This window comes from Daphnia pulex, chromosome 12 (genome assembly GCF_021134715.1).
Source record: "Daphnia pulex isolate KAP4 chromosome 12, ASM2113471v1".
NCBI lineage: Eukaryota > Metazoa > Arthropoda > Branchiopoda > Diplostraca > Daphniidae > Daphnia > Daphnia pulex.
The window spans coordinates 7,550,547-7,567,472 of NC_060028.1; the positions used below are offsets into that span (position 1 = coordinate 7,550,547).

The following is a 16,926-nucleotide window of genomic DNA, read 5'->3' on the forward strand; positions in this document are numbered from 1 at the left end:
TCTACAATTATGATCAATTGAAAATATTTAAAAAATCAATGCATCGTGGGCATTAAAAACGTAGGAACGAAGGGGATGAGAAACGTTTGGGTAGGGTGGGAATTGGCACCTGCCAATCACAAATCAGCATTCTAAGAATTTAAACAACTGGAGTAAACAGGCATGTATTTGAATATCCGAATGTATTATTGAAATGGGAATTTATAAAATAAATTTGAAAAGAATACAAAGAAATTTCGCGTTACTAAAATTTCATATTCGACATCTGAGTACTGGCAGTAGCCCCTTTCCATCCTTAAGTAAAACAGAGAAGTAAAAGTATGGCAAATTGGGTAGCTAAAGTACACTTTTACTTAGCAAACGAATTACAATGTGCCATGTTCTGTATAATAGAGTTGTTGCTTTCTTTATGCGCAGTTGCAGATGCAGCTGAATTGTAACTCGTCGAGGTGTAGGGTGATAGAATTCACGCTTACACGCCAAACAGTCGCACACTTTAAATGGTTAGCATTTGACAGTCTGAGAAAAAAATTTATTAAATGGATTATAAAGTGTTAAACTGCTACTGATCGCATATTACGATCATAATAAAACAATTCAATCAAATAAGGCCGATTGATAAGGGGTTTTGCACCAACCTTGTCGGCAGTGATGAAAGAAGTGCGCGCAAATTTTTATCCGCTACCCGGAATATGTTGAAGGAGTCACATGAACATGGGATTTTTAAAACAAAGCTATACCTTTTCTACAAAATGTGCCGTTTTTGCTTCTTACTTTGCACATCGTATAACAAACTTCATGCGATTGTTCTGTTCTTTTTTGTTCAAAGGATGTGATTTCTGACAAGTCGGAAATTCTAATGAGAAAACCCTGAGTGTGTTTACACTTTCACCGACTCTCGTTTCTCACCAAACAGTGACTTATCACATCTATTTAATGAGAAAGACTGTGATCTGATTTCTGATAGATAATTATACCATATAAACTCATTCTCACTTTGGGGAATCCAACAAATCTGAAATCTGATTGATGTGTACGAAGTACGAACTATACAGCTTTGTCAGACAGATTCGTCTTGAGGTTGTGTTGTAGGAAAACAATTCATTAGATTTATTCGGCCAAAGATTTGTAACCAAACCTAAGTTTGCACACATGTATTCATGTATTGTTTTACTCTCGGTTTTACTAATACTAGGGAATTTTATTTTAAACTTTACACGTATTAAAAACCCGTGTACTACGTAAATTTTGTTTTGTAAAGCCATCAGCAGAGAAAAAGTCACATGCGATCAATTTGCCCCCATTTTTTATAGCATGAAAACTGAATTTATTCGTTTTTATCATTGGGAGTTTAGATTTTATACCGCAAGTGGGAAGTGGGAAAGAACCTAAACGCAGATGTGATAACAAATGTTGCACTATATAGCTAAGAGCATACAGATTTCAAAACTGTTATAATTTTACATGGACAATTATGCGTGCGCTACTGCACGATGCTATGTTTATTATTTACTAGTAAGGTTTATCAGTTGGAGTAACTTAGTTACGTACTCTTTTCTGCGAAAATAACATCGTGAGAAACAAAGCTGCATTCTTCTCGTTTCTAGCGTGAAATTGGTAATTGTACAAGTTTAGCATATATTTCAAAAAAAAAACAGCAATTAAAAGTTGTATTATGGGTAGTTTACATTAAATGAGAATGATATAATGTGAATGATAAATATGATATATCTGTTCGGATAAATATGAAAAAAATGCAATTCGTCCTAGTTCACCGACAAGAAGAATGCTAGATATATACCTACCAAGAATTGTAGCTGCCTCTCGCTGTCTCGCATATATCCTTTCTGCTAATTTACTTGATATACTCTTGAAGATTTTCCCAATGAAAGTTTGATAATTTAAGAATAAAAAGTGAGGACGGATGCTTGGTTGCCACGGACGAGGAGGAAGGGTGGCATATTTGCCGTCAGTGTTTCCAGCCAGCTCATGTAGAGCGGGCCACTGACTGTTCCTTTCCGCGATATGGGCAGCGTCCTGGTTTAAAAAATGCGAAATATTTAAATCTTCATTGTGCAATTCTAAAGAAAAAAGGGACACTTACATTACGACGAGATTTGCATTGGTGGAGTTCTCCAATAACAATTCCCTCAGTCTCATGAAGTTGAACGTTTTCGGCTTCTGAGCCATCAGTTCCGATTCTTTAATCACTGGGACTATGGAATTGGATTCAGAAAATAGATTGAAATTAATTGAATACTAAATAGTTGACACCAATAATAACTCACCACTGGAATCTAAAATGCTCGGATCGTCGTCCTTGCGGACGAAATCGCGAGTCAGGGCGTCGAACCAGGACTTGGTTGGGGCGGAGGGAGGGTATGTCATATCAGGAATGACAACCACATCCGAAACGGGTATGCGGAATTTACCCAGCAAGAGTCTCATACTAAAAAACCATGTTAGAAATTTATCTAAAATCTTTAACCTTTTTAAATACCGCCGTATACCTTTCCTGTTTGCTACGCTGTTCCTCGTTGGTATCGGCCAGACAGAAAACGCGCAATTTGGAATTGGCCCAATTGGAACGCGTCGTCAAGATGTGGGGCAACAGCATAGAGAGTCCACCGTCGTCGTAGAGCCACCAAACGTCGATGGTGCCGCGCTTCTGTTTGACACGGAAGCGGCAGATGCTGTTCTGCACTTCGGCAGGCAATTCATTGCCTTGTGGATCCCTTTGAATATTTAATAGCGTTATTTTTCCAATCAATTTCGGTTATTGAATTTGAATTCTTTTATCCATACCTGAACAAAACTCGAGACTTTTTCATATGCCTCTGCTCTGCGGAGGAGTTGGAGACAGAGGTGATGTTGGTCACATTGCTTTCCATTGACGACAATTGAATTTTGTTCCGTCTGATTTTGCCACCTCGAGTTTCGTCCAGTGTAAATTCGGACAAGGAGCTGTTCACACTTCCGGAAATGGCTATATAAGAATGTAATTGGGAAATTAAACACAATTTTTTTTTTCAAATCAGCAAATGATAATAGACTTACTGAATGGTGTCGCATTCGAGGAGGCAATGCTGCCTTCCAAAGTATTGGTGTATTGCGGATTGTCGATTCCTTCCGACTTTAGTTTCCCACCGCTGAAATCCTCCATGCTGTCAAAATCTCCAATAATGCCAGTGTAATCGAGCCCTTCCTGAACGCGGAGCACCGCTACGGCGACGTGCATCTCCAGTGCAGTACTATAACATAAATTGCCAAATTTCAAATTATTGAAATGTTTCGAACAAAATGTCAATCTTTAAACCGACTTGATGGCAGCGCAGTAATCGTCGATTTCGTTGTTTTTGTGAGTGCGCCATTCGCTTTGGTAGCCGAGTAGAAGAATGTTGGGCTTCATTTTGCCAACTCCAGTGGCCTGCAACAAGGCCCCGACTCCGCTGGGGAATGACAAGTTATCCATCAGCGAATAAAAGGCTTTCGTCTTGTGAGAGCGAAGCCAGTGAGATGATTTTTTGATCCGCTGCGAACGTTGTTTGTGGCTCTGCCGCTCCTACGAAGACAAATGTTTAGATAATCAAACGCCAATTCAACAAATAATGGTGTGGTTATACCTTAACGATGTCGCCGCAAACCATCAAAGAATTATTCTTGCAGAGAAGGTAAGCAAAGTCGACGAGAGATGGTCGCATGTTTGGTAATCCGGTCATGACGAGAATTTGTGGCGTGTACGTTTTCACGTGTTCCTCAATGTTACTCAGCTGCTGAACAGTGATCAGCGCTGTTTTGTACACCTGCGCTTGTCCCGACGAACCCCAATTGACGTCTGAAGAATTCAGAAATTAGAATTTTATAGGGCACCTATGCAGCGGAAAATGGTTACCTGGCTTGCGATACTTGACTATAAGAAACAGGGTCATAACTACGGTGGATGTCACCAGAGCTGTCGGCCAACTGCACAAGAACATGGCCGAGACAGAAAGTCCGCAACCTAATAAACTCAGCCATTTGTTGTAATAGCGGAAAGTAGGGCGCCAGCCGACCGGCTGGATCAGATCGATGTGAAAGGTGGAGAAGTTGACGAGAGCGTAAGATGCCAAATAACAATTTGTGATCAGAGGAGCAATAATGTTGAGCTGGGCTATATACAAGTCAAACCACACGCAACACATTTTTAAAAAAGAAAATTCTAAATCTAAAATATTATCACGTATTCGATCTTACCGATGAGAACGCAAGCCAAAGCGATGAGGAAAGTCAGGATGTAAGCACGTAGGGGTTCTTGAGTCTTGCCGTAACCTTTAGCGAAATATTGCAAATGGGGAAAGAGTCGATCTTGACATAGAGCCTGGAAGACTTTCGGAGCCGAGACGAAGCAGGCCAGCGCCGAACTGAGGGTCGCGGCAAAACATCCGGCATAATTCAGGGGTCCGAAAGCCGAGACTAACGTCATTACTTGGAAACTGTTGTGCAATCCCCACTCGCAATCCTGCTCGGCGCAGATTTCGATGTAATCGTTGATGGTAGCCACTGTGTTGTTGTAGTTGGATGGGATTCCGGTGGCGTCGCGGAGTACAGTCGCTCCGGCAATGATGGCGAAAATGATGTAAGAAAAGGATGTGACGGCAATAGCCAATAAAGTTCCTTTGGGGATTGCCACTGAGGGGTCCTGAGTTGAGAGACATAATGGCAACATTTAGAGGTGATTTGAATTAAAAGCAAAGATTTGTTGTACCTTTAAATCACCGGAGATGTTGGCTCCGGCCAAGATTCCTGTGGCTGCCGGGAAGAAAATGGAGAAAACGGAGAAGAAATTTTGTTGGAATCCGTCGAAAACACGGTAGTCGGAATAAAAGTTGGATGTCAACAATTCGACTAAAATAAAAACAAATCAGCATATTTCATATTTCATCAAGCTCATTAATTGCCTTACAATCGTAACCGACGAATCCTTTGGAGAATTTGTCAATGTCAGACGGTCCCAAGAAGCTTCCCAGGATAAAGTTGGCCAACGCCACCACCAAAATGCCCATGAAAAGTAACTGAGCCTATATATTGCGGATGACGGAAAGGTCAATCAAAAACAATTCCGCAACCGCAAATAACCAGAAAAAAACTGTACGGTATGCACTTACCTTAGCTTCCCATTCCATTCCAATGCCGACGATCATTGCCAGGACAACCAGCGTGACGGATCCAACGATACGGATGTCATTCAGATCGCCATCAACAATTTGGACGCCCAGCTCTTCGAGCATGTCGTTGAGCGCTTCGCAAAAGCCGACCGTGTGAAGTGAGACGGCCACAGCGTTGGCTAATGCGAAAATGATGCCGATGGCCGCCCCGAATTCCGGACCAAGGGAGCGGGATATCATGTAATACGTGCCTCCTCCTTTAATTTGCCCGTTTGTACTGATGGCCGACATGGACAGAGCTGTTAGAGAAGTGACGGCCGTGGCCAGCAACACAATCAAAATGGCCTGGCCGATTCCGGCCTCGGCCACGACCCAAGACAGGCGAAGGAAAAGCATGACACCCCAAATGTTGAGCAAGCATCGGATGAACACGCCTTGGATCCAGCCGAATTTAAGACCACCAACCGCCGGCACTTGTCCGGAATTCCCACCCTAAATTTAAAAAAAATAAAAAAAATTCATTCCAAAAGAAAATTTAATTAGAATTAAGATGAAATGAGCGCTTAAATATAATTGGTCTTGGCGAAATGAGTAAATGACCAACGGGGAAATACAATTTGACCACCACCGATTTCAAATATTTAACACACGGTATATTTTGCCAACGGCTCAGCTGGGAAACATTTTAGTGGTTATATTTATACCTCTGCGTTTTAACTTTTGTGGATAATTTTATACGGCACGCGCTCAAGGTGCCACGCAAAGTAAAAAAAAATAATAATAAAGAAAAATAATACCAGCATGATGGAAAAGAACTTGTGTGTGAACATTCATTTGAAACGCATGAGAAAGTCGAGTGGCTCGCCATCGTGCCATTTCGGGTAATTATGGCATCTAAGCAGCTTTTTAACGGTAGATGATTTTAACCAGGTACCAATTTTCAGCGTGATTTTCTCAGTGTAATTGTTATTTTTACATTTCTTCGTCGCCGCCTTTATTATCGTTTCGGAACTTTAGACGCACGATAGTTATCTTGATTCTTATTCTAACAGATTTAATATCCCTACACTTGATTATTGAAGGCGTTGTACTTGAAACGTGACTGTTGTTTGACCTTCACGTTTTATTGTACCTACATCATAAAAGCCATGTGTAGGCTAGTAAACGTAATTAAATTATGTGAGAAGGTCATATGAGATCACCCAGAGCACCAAAAAAGATAATTAAACTGGGGCAAACGAATCGGTCGTTTACCCTCTATTTATTGCTATACGGCATTTAACATTTTAACGGAAATTGGGATAACGAAATACTACATCTATCCACCTATATTCAAATATAAAGTCTCTCTGTTATATGCTATCGTCCAGCACCAGGCTCAAATCTAAAAATATCTTGGCTATACATGGGAAGTCCCCAATAGTTAAGTTAAGTCGGCGATGATCACTGATCGAATATAGTATATGAAGAAAGCCTTGGTTCTCCATGGTTTACCTTTCACGAGTCCTTGCTTGAATGGCTTTTGGCAATAAGAAAACTGAAAGTCTAAAAGGAAAAACCTTTCTGCGTTCTGTAATAGAATTTTCTCTTTCTAGGTGGACGACGTCCAATACGTTGGATTATTTGCCGATCTTGTGGTTAATGACCGACGTGAACTTGTCCTCGTTCTGAATTCGTAAATGACAAAATTGCGCAAAATTGTTCTAATAACTCGAAGGCTTTTTCTTCCCCCCGATTCTCAATTCAAAATAATAAGGTAAATTGCCTTTTTCTCAGAATTATCCATATTTTGAAACGCAATGGCCGAATGTGCAATTCTAATTCAATTGTCTTTTCGTTCATAAGAATCGGGGCGTTCGTAAAAGAAATGAAGAATTGAAATACCTTTTGAATGCCTTGTTGATGATCGGCACCGAGACGCAGCTCCTCGAGTGTGGCACGGTTCGCCACAGAGTGCGCTTGATAGTTGTCCAGCGATGGCAAAGTCTCGCGACTCAAATGATGTCGCAGAGGTCGATTGGTGCGGACGCTGTCGCGGAGATGAGCTTTCAAAGCATTTCCGTAGCGGTTCTGGTCAAGGACGGCCGGTAGCAGACCAACTCTGTAATTAGATAATTGCGCAGCATTCCATCAATCATTGCTCCAACTCCAGGATACCAAATGAGACAGGGAACAAAAAAATAAGTCAAACAAAAATATCAACCCTTTGGCGTGTTCACGAACGCTTGCGCTGCGTCCGTTGGCCGACGGACGAACAGGTTGAGACAAATTGATGTCGTCCATCGTGATGTAAGAGGAAGCGACGAATTCGGAACGGCTGCTGCCGTTGTTCGATTGCTGCTGGCCGTGATTGACCGACGCCCGGCGTCTCGGCACGTTATTGGCCACCATCATGTCGCTCGTGTCCAGACGCTGGATGCTGAAGCGAGAGACCCGCTGCGGATGCTGGCGACTATCTTCCTCACCGTGATTCGGCATGACATTGACACTCCCGCCACCCAAGTGATGCTGATTCTCCATGATTTATTACTGGGAAAACGATTGCTGGGATTAGTCCACGTTGGTATATGTAATACGGTAGGCCTATAAAATGACAAGTTGGGAAAATCGTGTATGGGCGATGTAGTTATAATAAGCACAGCAAAGTTCAGTCGATAACGTCGGCCAAGAAACGGGCCATCGTCTTGGACAGAAAATGGAGAAACATGTAACGAAGGGGATCACACGGCGGATAAAAGAGAATTGGACTCCATTCCTTTCACTTGCTGGCCTTTTTATTGGATTGCGAGTCCTTGGGAAACCTTCTTGTTCGGTGCGAGCGCACTTTGAGAAACACTCTCTCTATTACGTTATTATAAATCGTGTTGCTGCCTCTTAGTTTTTTTCTCTCGCATTTATCACCTAGCGACTTGAACCGGTTTTTCTTTTTCTTTTATCCAAGTGGATGATGTACCAGTACGGTATTTGTTTTGTTATGTGTCTTCATCGGTAATCCACGCCTATTACATCCCGTAATTGTTTTGCCCCGGTTCTAACTAATAAGACGTGACATTTTTACCGTCATATTGTACATCCGGTGTAAGTTTGTTGTAATGCTGCCGGTTTCTAGAAGAGAAAGATGAGAACATTTGATTTGTTGACATCCGTTCGAGAGAGTTGGCGTTATAAAAACAAAACAAATGTATAATCAAAATCAAAACTATGCGGCGGAGAATGTGGAAAACAGATTTGCATGAGGATGATGACGTTCATGACCGATTTGTTATCGCTGGCGTTGCGACCTTCAACATTCAAGTAACTAGTTCTTGTGTTCTTTCAACTTCACTTGACATTCACACACCGCCAATAAACTACTTGCGTTATTCTCCCACTCTTGGTGTTCGAATATCAAATCTTTTGAAGTGTTTAGTTGCCCTTAGGAAAATCGGTTTACTGCAAACGAGTAAATCGAATATAATCGGTCAATTCAATCGATGTAGGTTAATGTCTTTATTATGCCATGTTTTGTGACGGAAATTGACTTACTTAGAGGATAGTAAAAAACCCTGAATGTAGGCATTAAACAAGTTGTCAACAACTTGTCAAGAACAATTACATCGGTCGAAAAACCAAATAAGTTATTAGTTCATAGGCGAACTTGACCCACAATACCGTTCTTCTATCAATCTCTACCTCGTTTGCATACATCGGCATACATGACATGCAACGCATGGCTTGCCAACTTACACGTCTTTGAAAAAATAAAATAAAAGCAACTTGAGGTCGCACCCTAAAGAAACTACCAGCACGTTTTTCGTTTTTACAACTGCGTGGGGGTTTCGCAACTCCCTGAATATATTCTGTTATTAAAATTACCTTCTCATAAACTCCATGCTTATTGCTTCAGAATTTTAATCAACATCAGGTCCGAGATTGAATAAACTCTCAAAATTGCGGTTCACATTTCAAAACTATTCAGACGGGATCTCCCCTATTTAATAACAGACCTCTCACATGTGTCTGCGTTCACCTAAATTGATTGGACTAATCCAGACAGACGGAATGTTGATGAACCTCATTGGAAAATATAGGCCTTAATTCTTATGTGTGTGTCTGCTGATTTATAGGTAAATGCCTTGACCTAGTTTTTTTTAATTCATCCCCCCCCCCTCTCTAACTCCACCCAACGTTGTCTGTTTATAAGATTTGAACGCAAAGAATCAAAGCCGATGAGTGATATAGACAATTTAGGTTATCGGGCTTTGGGGCTCGTTTATTAAGACTATTTAGCCAAACTTCGCATCCTGCTACTATCCATAAAAATCCCCATGTCCTGATTATACTTTCAGTGTTTTGTACCTTAGCAACATAAGCTGCTGATGACCCGAAGCCTGACAGATTAGAAAGATCATTTGGTGTACGGGTGTGAAGTAAATTCCACAAGGAAGTAAAAAGGTACAACACACTTACCAGAATCATGAATTTATTAGAGTCGTGAAAATTTTAAAGCCGGACACGACAAACTCATCACATGATGTAAACAACGGTTTGTTCAATACCACTGGTTTATTGCAGGTCTGATAACTATGCAGCCGCAGCTCTGAGAAACCGGTTCGCGCTAGATATTGGCCACATTATAAATTGTTTTATCCAACCTACTGTACGACCCTGCAATTTCAATTTGGACATTGCAATTATTTAGGCATACACTTTAGAAATCTGGAAAGCCAGCATTAACATTTTTTCGAAAGTATTACGCAAAATGCGCAAATCACTTGAACGAATCAAATCTTTCTGAGGAGAAAACACGGACTTTCACTTGGCACTTATGTGTCATGTCTGGAAACAGTTTGTCGGCTTCCAAGGCTAGTTTGTTCTCCTTCTTTCTGTTCTAAATACCCACATGAATAATAGATTGTCCGCGGAAAATTCGCTCAAGATGCAGAAAAAATAAAATAAAATAATCCGCCAACAACGCGCAACGAATGATTAGGTTTTTTCCGGGTCTTATGGTCATATGGGTGAGTCTTTACACGGTCGAGGTTTATTACTTACACCCTGACCTAAACGATGAGCGAAAAACCAGTCCGTACCAGGTGGTTTTTCCAAGCGAAAACTGGATACCTTTGCCAGCTGGCCCCGAGGAAAGATTTTTCAAAAATTGCCCGCCGCCGCCGCTGCCGTCGCCCATAGGCCGAGAGTTTATTGGCGGCCTTGGTACCAAGATACGAGAAGAACTTTTTGTTATTCATCCAGCCCAGAAGGAACGGTGAGTATATATACTGTATACTAGCTATATAGTAACCTTAGAGCGCATATACCGTTAGGACGAAGTTCGTTTATTTCTTTGTTAGTAGTGTGTGTATATATACGTATAATAATATTATCGCACGAAAAGAGACTGAAATAACTATAACAAGGTCACCGCAAACAACTGAATTAACATTAGAGACCGAAGCAACTGAACTGGATTGTTCCGGTTTTGCTTTATATGATGTTCGGCTAATTTGGTGTTAAGAATAGAAGGTCAGAACCGAAGATTGGTTGCCTCGGATCAGCAAGAAGGGCGGCATGTTGGCGGACAAGGCCTCCAGCCAAGCCATGTACAGTGGGGCGCCAACAGTTCCTTTACGGGGCATCGGCAATGTCCTTTAATTTTTAAAACCAGTATTTGATATTCGATCTAAAGGGTATTCATTTATATTTAAAAGTGGATTTGATCCAACTTACATGACTACCAAACTGGACGACGAAGAATGTTCCATCAACATCTCTCTCAGCCTCAAATGGCGATCCGTCTTGGCACGTTGAGCGTTCATTTCAGTCACTGTATGGAAACCAGATCAAAAAGTTGAAATGCGCGATGACTGATTTGAGCTTTAAGCGCGTTGTGCATTTACCTGGGAGTTGGTCACGGCCATAAAAATCCCGGATGAGGCCGTCAAACCACGCTCTTGTCGACTCTTTGGGAGCTTGCTTGACGTCTTTGATGACGGTCAAATCCGAATAAGTGATTCGAAATTTAGCCAAAAGAGCAGCCATTCTGTTATACAAATTAGTGATAATCAAGGATAAAGTTTTTCTTTTGAGTGTGTAGACCATTAGCGTTTCTTTTCTTTTTTTTTCTCGCCTAATTTGTTAATTACCCTTTACGCTCGTTCTCCAAATCGTCTTGTCCGGATGCGGTGCAAAACACGCGTAACCTGCAGGAAGACCAGTTCGATCGGGTGTTGATGATGTGCGGAAGTAAGAGAGTTAGTCCTAATAAATAACAATGTTGGGAAATAAGATCGGACAAGGTAACATTGCTCTAGATATTTCGAGGACGGCCAGTTGAATACTCTATATTATACCTCCATCGTCATACAGCCACCAGACGTCAATGCAACTTCTGCGTTGTTTACGTCGGAAGGCGGTGATGCAACTGACAATATGCGTCGGGAGCTCTTTGCCATGTCGGTCCCTGTATTGGGTTGTAATCAGAAAAAATTGTATTAACAATTACCTTGTGATTATTGGAACAAAATATGTTATACGTCAAAACTGGTGGATCTAATTTGGACGATCGCTTTCGCGTTCGCCTATCCTGCCGTTCTGCTGGAGACCGGCTATCGTGATACTCCGCAGCTGGAGATTCGGGCACTGAATCCATGCTAGTTGTGCTTGCTGCATGATTATAAAAGTCTTAGAAATAAAATATCAAATGCGATTTGAACGGAATGTTTTACTTGTTGATGATGAACGATTCAGGGACGAACCCAATGTATTTAGAATATAGTCTCTATCTTCTAAATCAGTAAACAGTGACGTGCAATCTAGACCCTCTGGCGTACGGAGAATGGCGACAGCTACTTGCAGATCAAATCCAGTGCTGTAATAAATTAATAAAAATGTAATAAGTATTACAAAAATTGGAGACTATTAGATCCAGTGATATACTGACTGTATAGCAGCAAAGTAGTGGTCCAGTGAGTGATTCTCGCAGACTTGCCAGTCATTTTTGTAACCGAGTAATAAGATATTGGGCTTCATTTTTCCAACGCCTCCCACTTGAAGCAAAGCTGAAACTCCTTGTTGCAAGTTGACGTCGTTAATTAACGAGCAAAATCCATTGATTCTGTGCTTCCACAAATATTCGTAAGCTTTTTTAATCGTTTGACTGCGCTCGTCGGATGAGCGCTGGCCCTAATTTGAATAAAAAGTTGAAGTTATATGATGTTCAGGTATATTATTCCGGTAGAAACTCACTTTGACGACATTAGCGCAGATGAGCAGTGAATTACTCTTGCAGATGAGATAAGCAAAGTCGACTAGAGCTGGTCGGGTGGCAGGATGTCCGGTTAAGGCCAGAATTTGCGGTCGGTAGTTCTTGACGTGTTCTTCGACGTGGACCAACTGCTGTATGCTCGATAATGCCTCACTGTACGTTTGAGCCTGACTGGAAGATCCCCAGTTTACCTCTGCAAGTTGCAATATATTAAAAAAGATATTGAGTGTCATAAAACTTATTTCGTGCGCCATCAAAGTTTACCCGGATTTCTGTAGTGAACGACGAGATAAAAGAAGAGGACGATGGCGATAGTGATGAGGGCTACCGGCCAGCTAATCAAAAACATGCCGACGACGCATAAAGCAGCTGTGAGTAAGCTCAGCCACATGTTGTAATACTAAAATTTGAAAAAGCAAATAAAATAAAATTTTAATTCAATGTCAAAACATAAACGCGGATTGATTTTAAAAAAAAAGCTGATGTGTATATAAAATGCAATGTATAGTTCGCGCATAAAGATTGTTTCGTGACGCAAGCAACTTCGTAATCTGTTTCTTACTTCCCATTTCCAAATTAAGTAAACAGTCAATCTAATTGAAATTCGTTCAGCACGCCAGCTAACACAAACACACGCCATCTATACGAAATGGACAGAACATTCCCGCGCATACTGACACCAAATCAAATCAACAATTAAAAAAAAAGAAAACAACTAACAAACAAATAAAACGACAATTGCCCGCTACGCTATAGGATACTCGATTAGCTCAGAGGTTTCCTGTACCTTAAAGGTGGGTCGCCAGCCGATTGGTTTGACCAGACTGACGTGAAACGTCGAATAATTCATGAGGGCGAACGTGGCCAAGAAAAAATTGGAAATCAACAGAGCGATCACGTCCAAATGGGCTATGATGAAACAAACAACACCGTCAATCCAAACTTATATTACTCCGAATGAAGATATGAGGACTTACCGATCAAGACAAAGACGAGCGCTAGGATGAAAGTAAAAGCGTATGCTCTTATCGGTTCTTTAGCTTTACCATATCCTTTACCCAGAATTCCAACCAGCCAATAAGGGTAAAGCTTGTCGTCGGCAATGACTTTCAACAGTTTCGGACAGGAGACGTAACTTGCCAGTGCCGAGCTCAGGGTGGCAGCGAAGCAGCCGGCGTAATTCAACGGGCCGAAACCGGAAATTAACGTCATAGCCTAGAGGTACCACACAAAAACATTAAATTTCATTAAATTAGAGGTTTGATTGATTTCAAAATTAGATTTACTTGATAGTCGTAATAAATTCCATAAGTACAGTTGTTGGAGACGCAGTCCAAGTAAGTTCCGTTCCGCAAATCATCAATGCTTCCGGTTGCTTTTGACAAATCAAAGTTTACCAAATCTATACCGGAAAGAATGTTTTCACTTTTGGTACTTAAATATTTTTACCTGCTCTTTTCATAGTGGCTCCACAAATAATGGCGACAATGGCATAGGAAACGCTCGTGATGCAGATGGCAAGGATCGTACCCTTGGGTATGGCACTATTTGGATCCTGATAGGAATTAATTTTTTTTTATTTGTCTGTTACAGATAACGAATAAGAAATAATGAGAAAAATTAATTACTTTTAAATCGCCAGAAACATTAGCTCCAGCCAGGATTCCAATGCCTGCCGGAAAGTACACGGAAAAAACGGAGAAAAAATCTTGCATTTGTCCGTCGGTGACTGTGTAACCAGGGCTCCAGTTTTCTCGGATGAGATCCACTATAAACTCAAATCAAATAGTATCGTAAATAAAAATTGTTCATAAGGGATAGAAAGCTTAGTATAATCCCTACAGTCATAGCCAAGGAATCCCCTGGCCTTTTCTTTTTCAGAACTGCCTGGGCCCATGATACTCCCGACGACAAAGTTGGCCAAAGCAACCATTAGAATAACCAACATCACTCCTTGTGTCTGAATCGCAAGTAAAAAGTGATCAACGATATAGTGGCTAATTTCCACGGTACGAATTAATGTAAATTATTACTTTCGCTTCGTACTTAGCCCCGAGCCCGCAAAGAGCGCAAACGGCGATCATCGTTATCTATGATTATTTAATCATTATAAAATATTATGAAATTTCTATGATTCGATTTTTTTTATTACCGTTCCTATGATCCCTGTAAGAAAACCAGTTTAGAGATTATAAGTGATTATAAGGGTAGCCTATAAGCTCATAGTAAACATAAAACTTACGAATGTCGTTATCAGCGCCGTCAACGATAACGGCTCCACCGTAGCTTCTCATCAAATCCTGAATCGACTGGCAGAAACCGACAACATTTAACGAGGCGTTGATTGCATTGGCGATAGCGAAGATAACTCCAATGGAACCGCCAAATTCTGGTCCTAAAACGCGACTCATTACGTAGTACGTTCCACCTAATAATTGAAATGTCATTAATAAAATTCAGGAAAAAATGTTATGTAAAGTTTGTGTATTTTTTAGCGTATTACCTCCTCCTATTTCACCGTTGGTAGCGATAGCCGACATGGAAAGAGCCGTCATTAATGTGATGAAAGTAGAAATAGCTATGATGATCAATGTCTGCCCTGTTGTTTTATGACAAATCAATTTACTCTAATTATCAATTCACAATTAATTTAGACTTACAGATTCCTGAAAGGGCCACCACCCAAGAGATTCGGAGGAAAAGCATGACTCCCCAAATGCTCAACATGTTGCGGATGAGGACTCCCTCGATCCAGCCGAATTTATCACCAACTGGTTCTTGGATATCGTTAGCATCAGGATTGGCAAGCTGTTGTTTTCAAAAAAGGAAGTTTATTTGAAAGTGTATATCTTGTCTACGTTATATAATCTACTCATGGTTTACGTTTGGCCTTCTTGTAATAGGTTCGTGCAGTTCATCCAATGTCGGCCGAGAAGGGGATCGCAGATTGAAGAAATTGCGGTAATTGGCGATGCGCGGAACTGTTTCCGTGTTTGTCGACGTCGATCCCCTTCGACTTAAGTTCATGCTCATTCCCAGTCGCCTAAGACTGGACTGGATTCCACGTCCAAATCGAAAGCTGTTTTGCGAGTTTGTATCGATCAACGACATGCGACGTGACGGGGGACCATTTACGGAATGTTGCTGCATAAAAATAAATGCATTCCCTTTCGTTGAACACCGTTTGATAACAATTCATTTCAAGTTAATAATTATAGTTATACCTCCTCGGCTAACACAAATGCTTCGTTATCCATTTCTACTCCGGACGGAACTGTGGCTAGATTCGGTGGGAGGATGGCGGATCTTTTTCTTTGTCTCGAAAACTCTGTAGTCTAATAGTTAATTCAATTAGCATAAACAACTGTTCATAAATTGTCTTATAACTTGAAATAATATTGCACCTCCTGTTGCTCTCCCGATTCTTTCAAGTCCTTTGATTCCTCGGATAACTCGAACGCTTCACTTCCCATTTCTACTCCGGATGGAACTGTTGGGAGATTTGACGTAACAATGTTGGTCTTTCTTCTGTGATTAGGAACCTCCAACATCTAATAGATTAAATTTTAATTTGTTTAAAATTCATTTCAGACTTCATTACTTTTAAAAAAGTTGGATTTTTATTGTCTCCAGTTACCTCATGTTGGACTACATTTCCCTGATTGTTGTTGTGAACGGTTTCAGTCGGGATGATTCTAAATGAAGCAAAATCGCTGGGCCTGTGCACATTTCCCGACGGAAGACTTGAGCCTGGCGGATCCACTTGTATACGAATACCACACTTATTGCTTTGATCACCAACCGTGATTTCTTCTTCTTCAGACATGGTCAATCACTATTCGAGATTGTTGAACGATATTACCCGACTGCGAAACTATCGACTTTCTTTTTATAAGTTGGGAACGGTGCTGGAACTCCACCCTTCCTAATTCTCAGAAGCCGGTTTGGATATGTTTCTTTCTTTGCCTCCATTGGTCACTACCTTTGTCCGGCACCGACGTGCTGTTCCTTAATCAAAGTCATACGTCATCTTGTCGCCTCAACCGAAGCCGAGAAACACCCGTTTCTTTTACTCTCCCGCGTCCCTCACGAACCTTTGATTACATGTTTGAATATAAGCGAGTGTTACGACAAATAATATTTATAAGTTACAGGATGCTATAGTCTTACTACTCTACATCTTAAAAAAAAAAAGAAGCCGGAGGGGAGTTATGCATTCTTATATAAAAAGCTAAACTATTAAAGGTCACACTGGATGGGGAAACAAATTGCAGGTTGACATAGCGACAAACACCGTAGAACCGGTACGTTCCGACTCAACATATTGTTTTATGTATTTGGAGTAGTCATGACGAATATTCACGACAATTTACTCGTGATTCTCTCCGCTACACTAAAGAATAAATGCGATCACATTTCCTGCTAGCTGCATGGGGTAGTCGTCGACTGGTGCCGCTGATGAGCACTATTTATTCAGAATTTGGCCCGTGCAAGTGACCCACTTTTGAATGGGATTACAGCCAATTTAGAAAAGTT

The 16,926-nt window shown here is 41.0% G+C and overlaps 2 protein-coding genes across 2 annotated transcripts; both read right to left on the reverse strand.

Moving 5' to 3' along the window:
• Positions 1 to 1,656: 1,656 nt before the first annotated feature.
• On the reverse strand, positions 1,657 to 8,007 carry LOC124208544 (bumetanide-sensitive sodium-(potassium)-chloride cotransporter-like). The gene is made up of 15 exons (XM_046606361.1): positions 7,348 to 8,007; positions 7,029 to 7,245; positions 5,145 to 5,636; positions 4,943 to 5,057; positions 4,745 to 4,884; positions 4,234 to 4,678; positions 3,893 to 4,150; positions 3,624 to 3,835; positions 3,321 to 3,562; positions 3,058 to 3,251; positions 2,806 to 2,986; positions 2,511 to 2,735; positions 2,289 to 2,449; positions 2,105 to 2,216; positions 1,657 to 2,037 (listed from the first exon to the last, which is right to left on the reverse strand). The coding sequence occupies exons 1-15, from the start codon at positions 7,662 to 7,664 to the stop codon at positions 1,902 to 1,904; spliced, it is 3,447 nt and encodes a 1,148-aa protein (XP_046462317.1). The 5' UTR covers positions 7,665 to 8,007; the 3' UTR covers positions 1,657 to 1,901.
• A 2,434-nt stretch (positions 8,008 to 10,441) lies between these two features.
• LOC124210095 (bumetanide-sensitive sodium-(potassium)-chloride cotransporter-like) lies at positions 10,442 to 16,506 on the reverse strand. Its single transcript, XM_046608408.1, has 25 exons — positions 16,028 to 16,506; positions 15,795 to 15,941; positions 15,615 to 15,725; positions 15,274 to 15,534; positions 15,051 to 15,198; positions 14,894 to 14,989; positions 14,633 to 14,818; positions 14,543 to 14,556; positions 14,424 to 14,480; positions 14,233 to 14,350; positions 14,019 to 14,158; positions 13,840 to 13,945; positions 13,677 to 13,765; positions 13,368 to 13,605; positions 13,178 to 13,299; positions 12,655 to 12,790; positions 12,372 to 12,583; positions 12,067 to 12,308; positions 11,852 to 11,994; positions 11,660 to 11,789; positions 11,477 to 11,586; positions 11,270 to 11,384; positions 11,024 to 11,166; positions 10,854 to 10,950; positions 10,442 to 10,772 (listed from the first exon to the last, which is right to left on the reverse strand). The coding sequence occupies exons 1-25, from the start codon at positions 16,214 to 16,216 to the stop codon at positions 10,637 to 10,639; spliced, it is 3,486 nt and encodes a 1,161-aa protein (XP_046464364.1). The 5' UTR covers positions 16,217 to 16,506; the 3' UTR covers positions 10,442 to 10,636.
• Between the last annotated feature and the right edge of the window lie 420 nt (positions 16,507 to 16,926).

Excerpts from the sequence above, each read along its gene's own strand:
- LOC124210095 (XM_046608408.1), bottom strand. The coding sequence starts at position 16,216 with ATGTCTGAAGAAGAAGAAATCACGGTTGGTGATCAAAGCAATAAGTGT. Across the intron at positions 15,199-15,273 it reads CTATTACAAGAAGGCCAAAC|CTTGCCAATCCTGATGCTAA; the intron begins GTAAACCATGAG and ends TGAAAACAACAG. Across the intron at positions 11,167-11,269 it reads TTGGAGAACGAGCGTAAAGG|AATGGCTGCTCTTTTGGCTA; the intron begins GTAATTAACAAA and ends TTTGTATAACAG.
- LOC124208544 (XM_046606361.1), bottom strand. The coding sequence starts at position 7,664 with ATGGAGAATCAGCATCACTTGGGTGGCGGGAGTGTCAATGTCATGCCG. Across the intron at positions 2,987-3,057 it reads CTCGAATGCGACACCATTCA|CCATTTCCGGAAGTGTGAAC; the intron begins GTAAGTCTATTA and ends ATTCTTATATAG. Across the intron at positions 2,736-2,805 it reads AAGTCTCGAGTTTTGTTCAG|GGATCCACAAGGCAATGAAT; the intron begins GTATGGATAAAA and ends AAATATTCAAAG.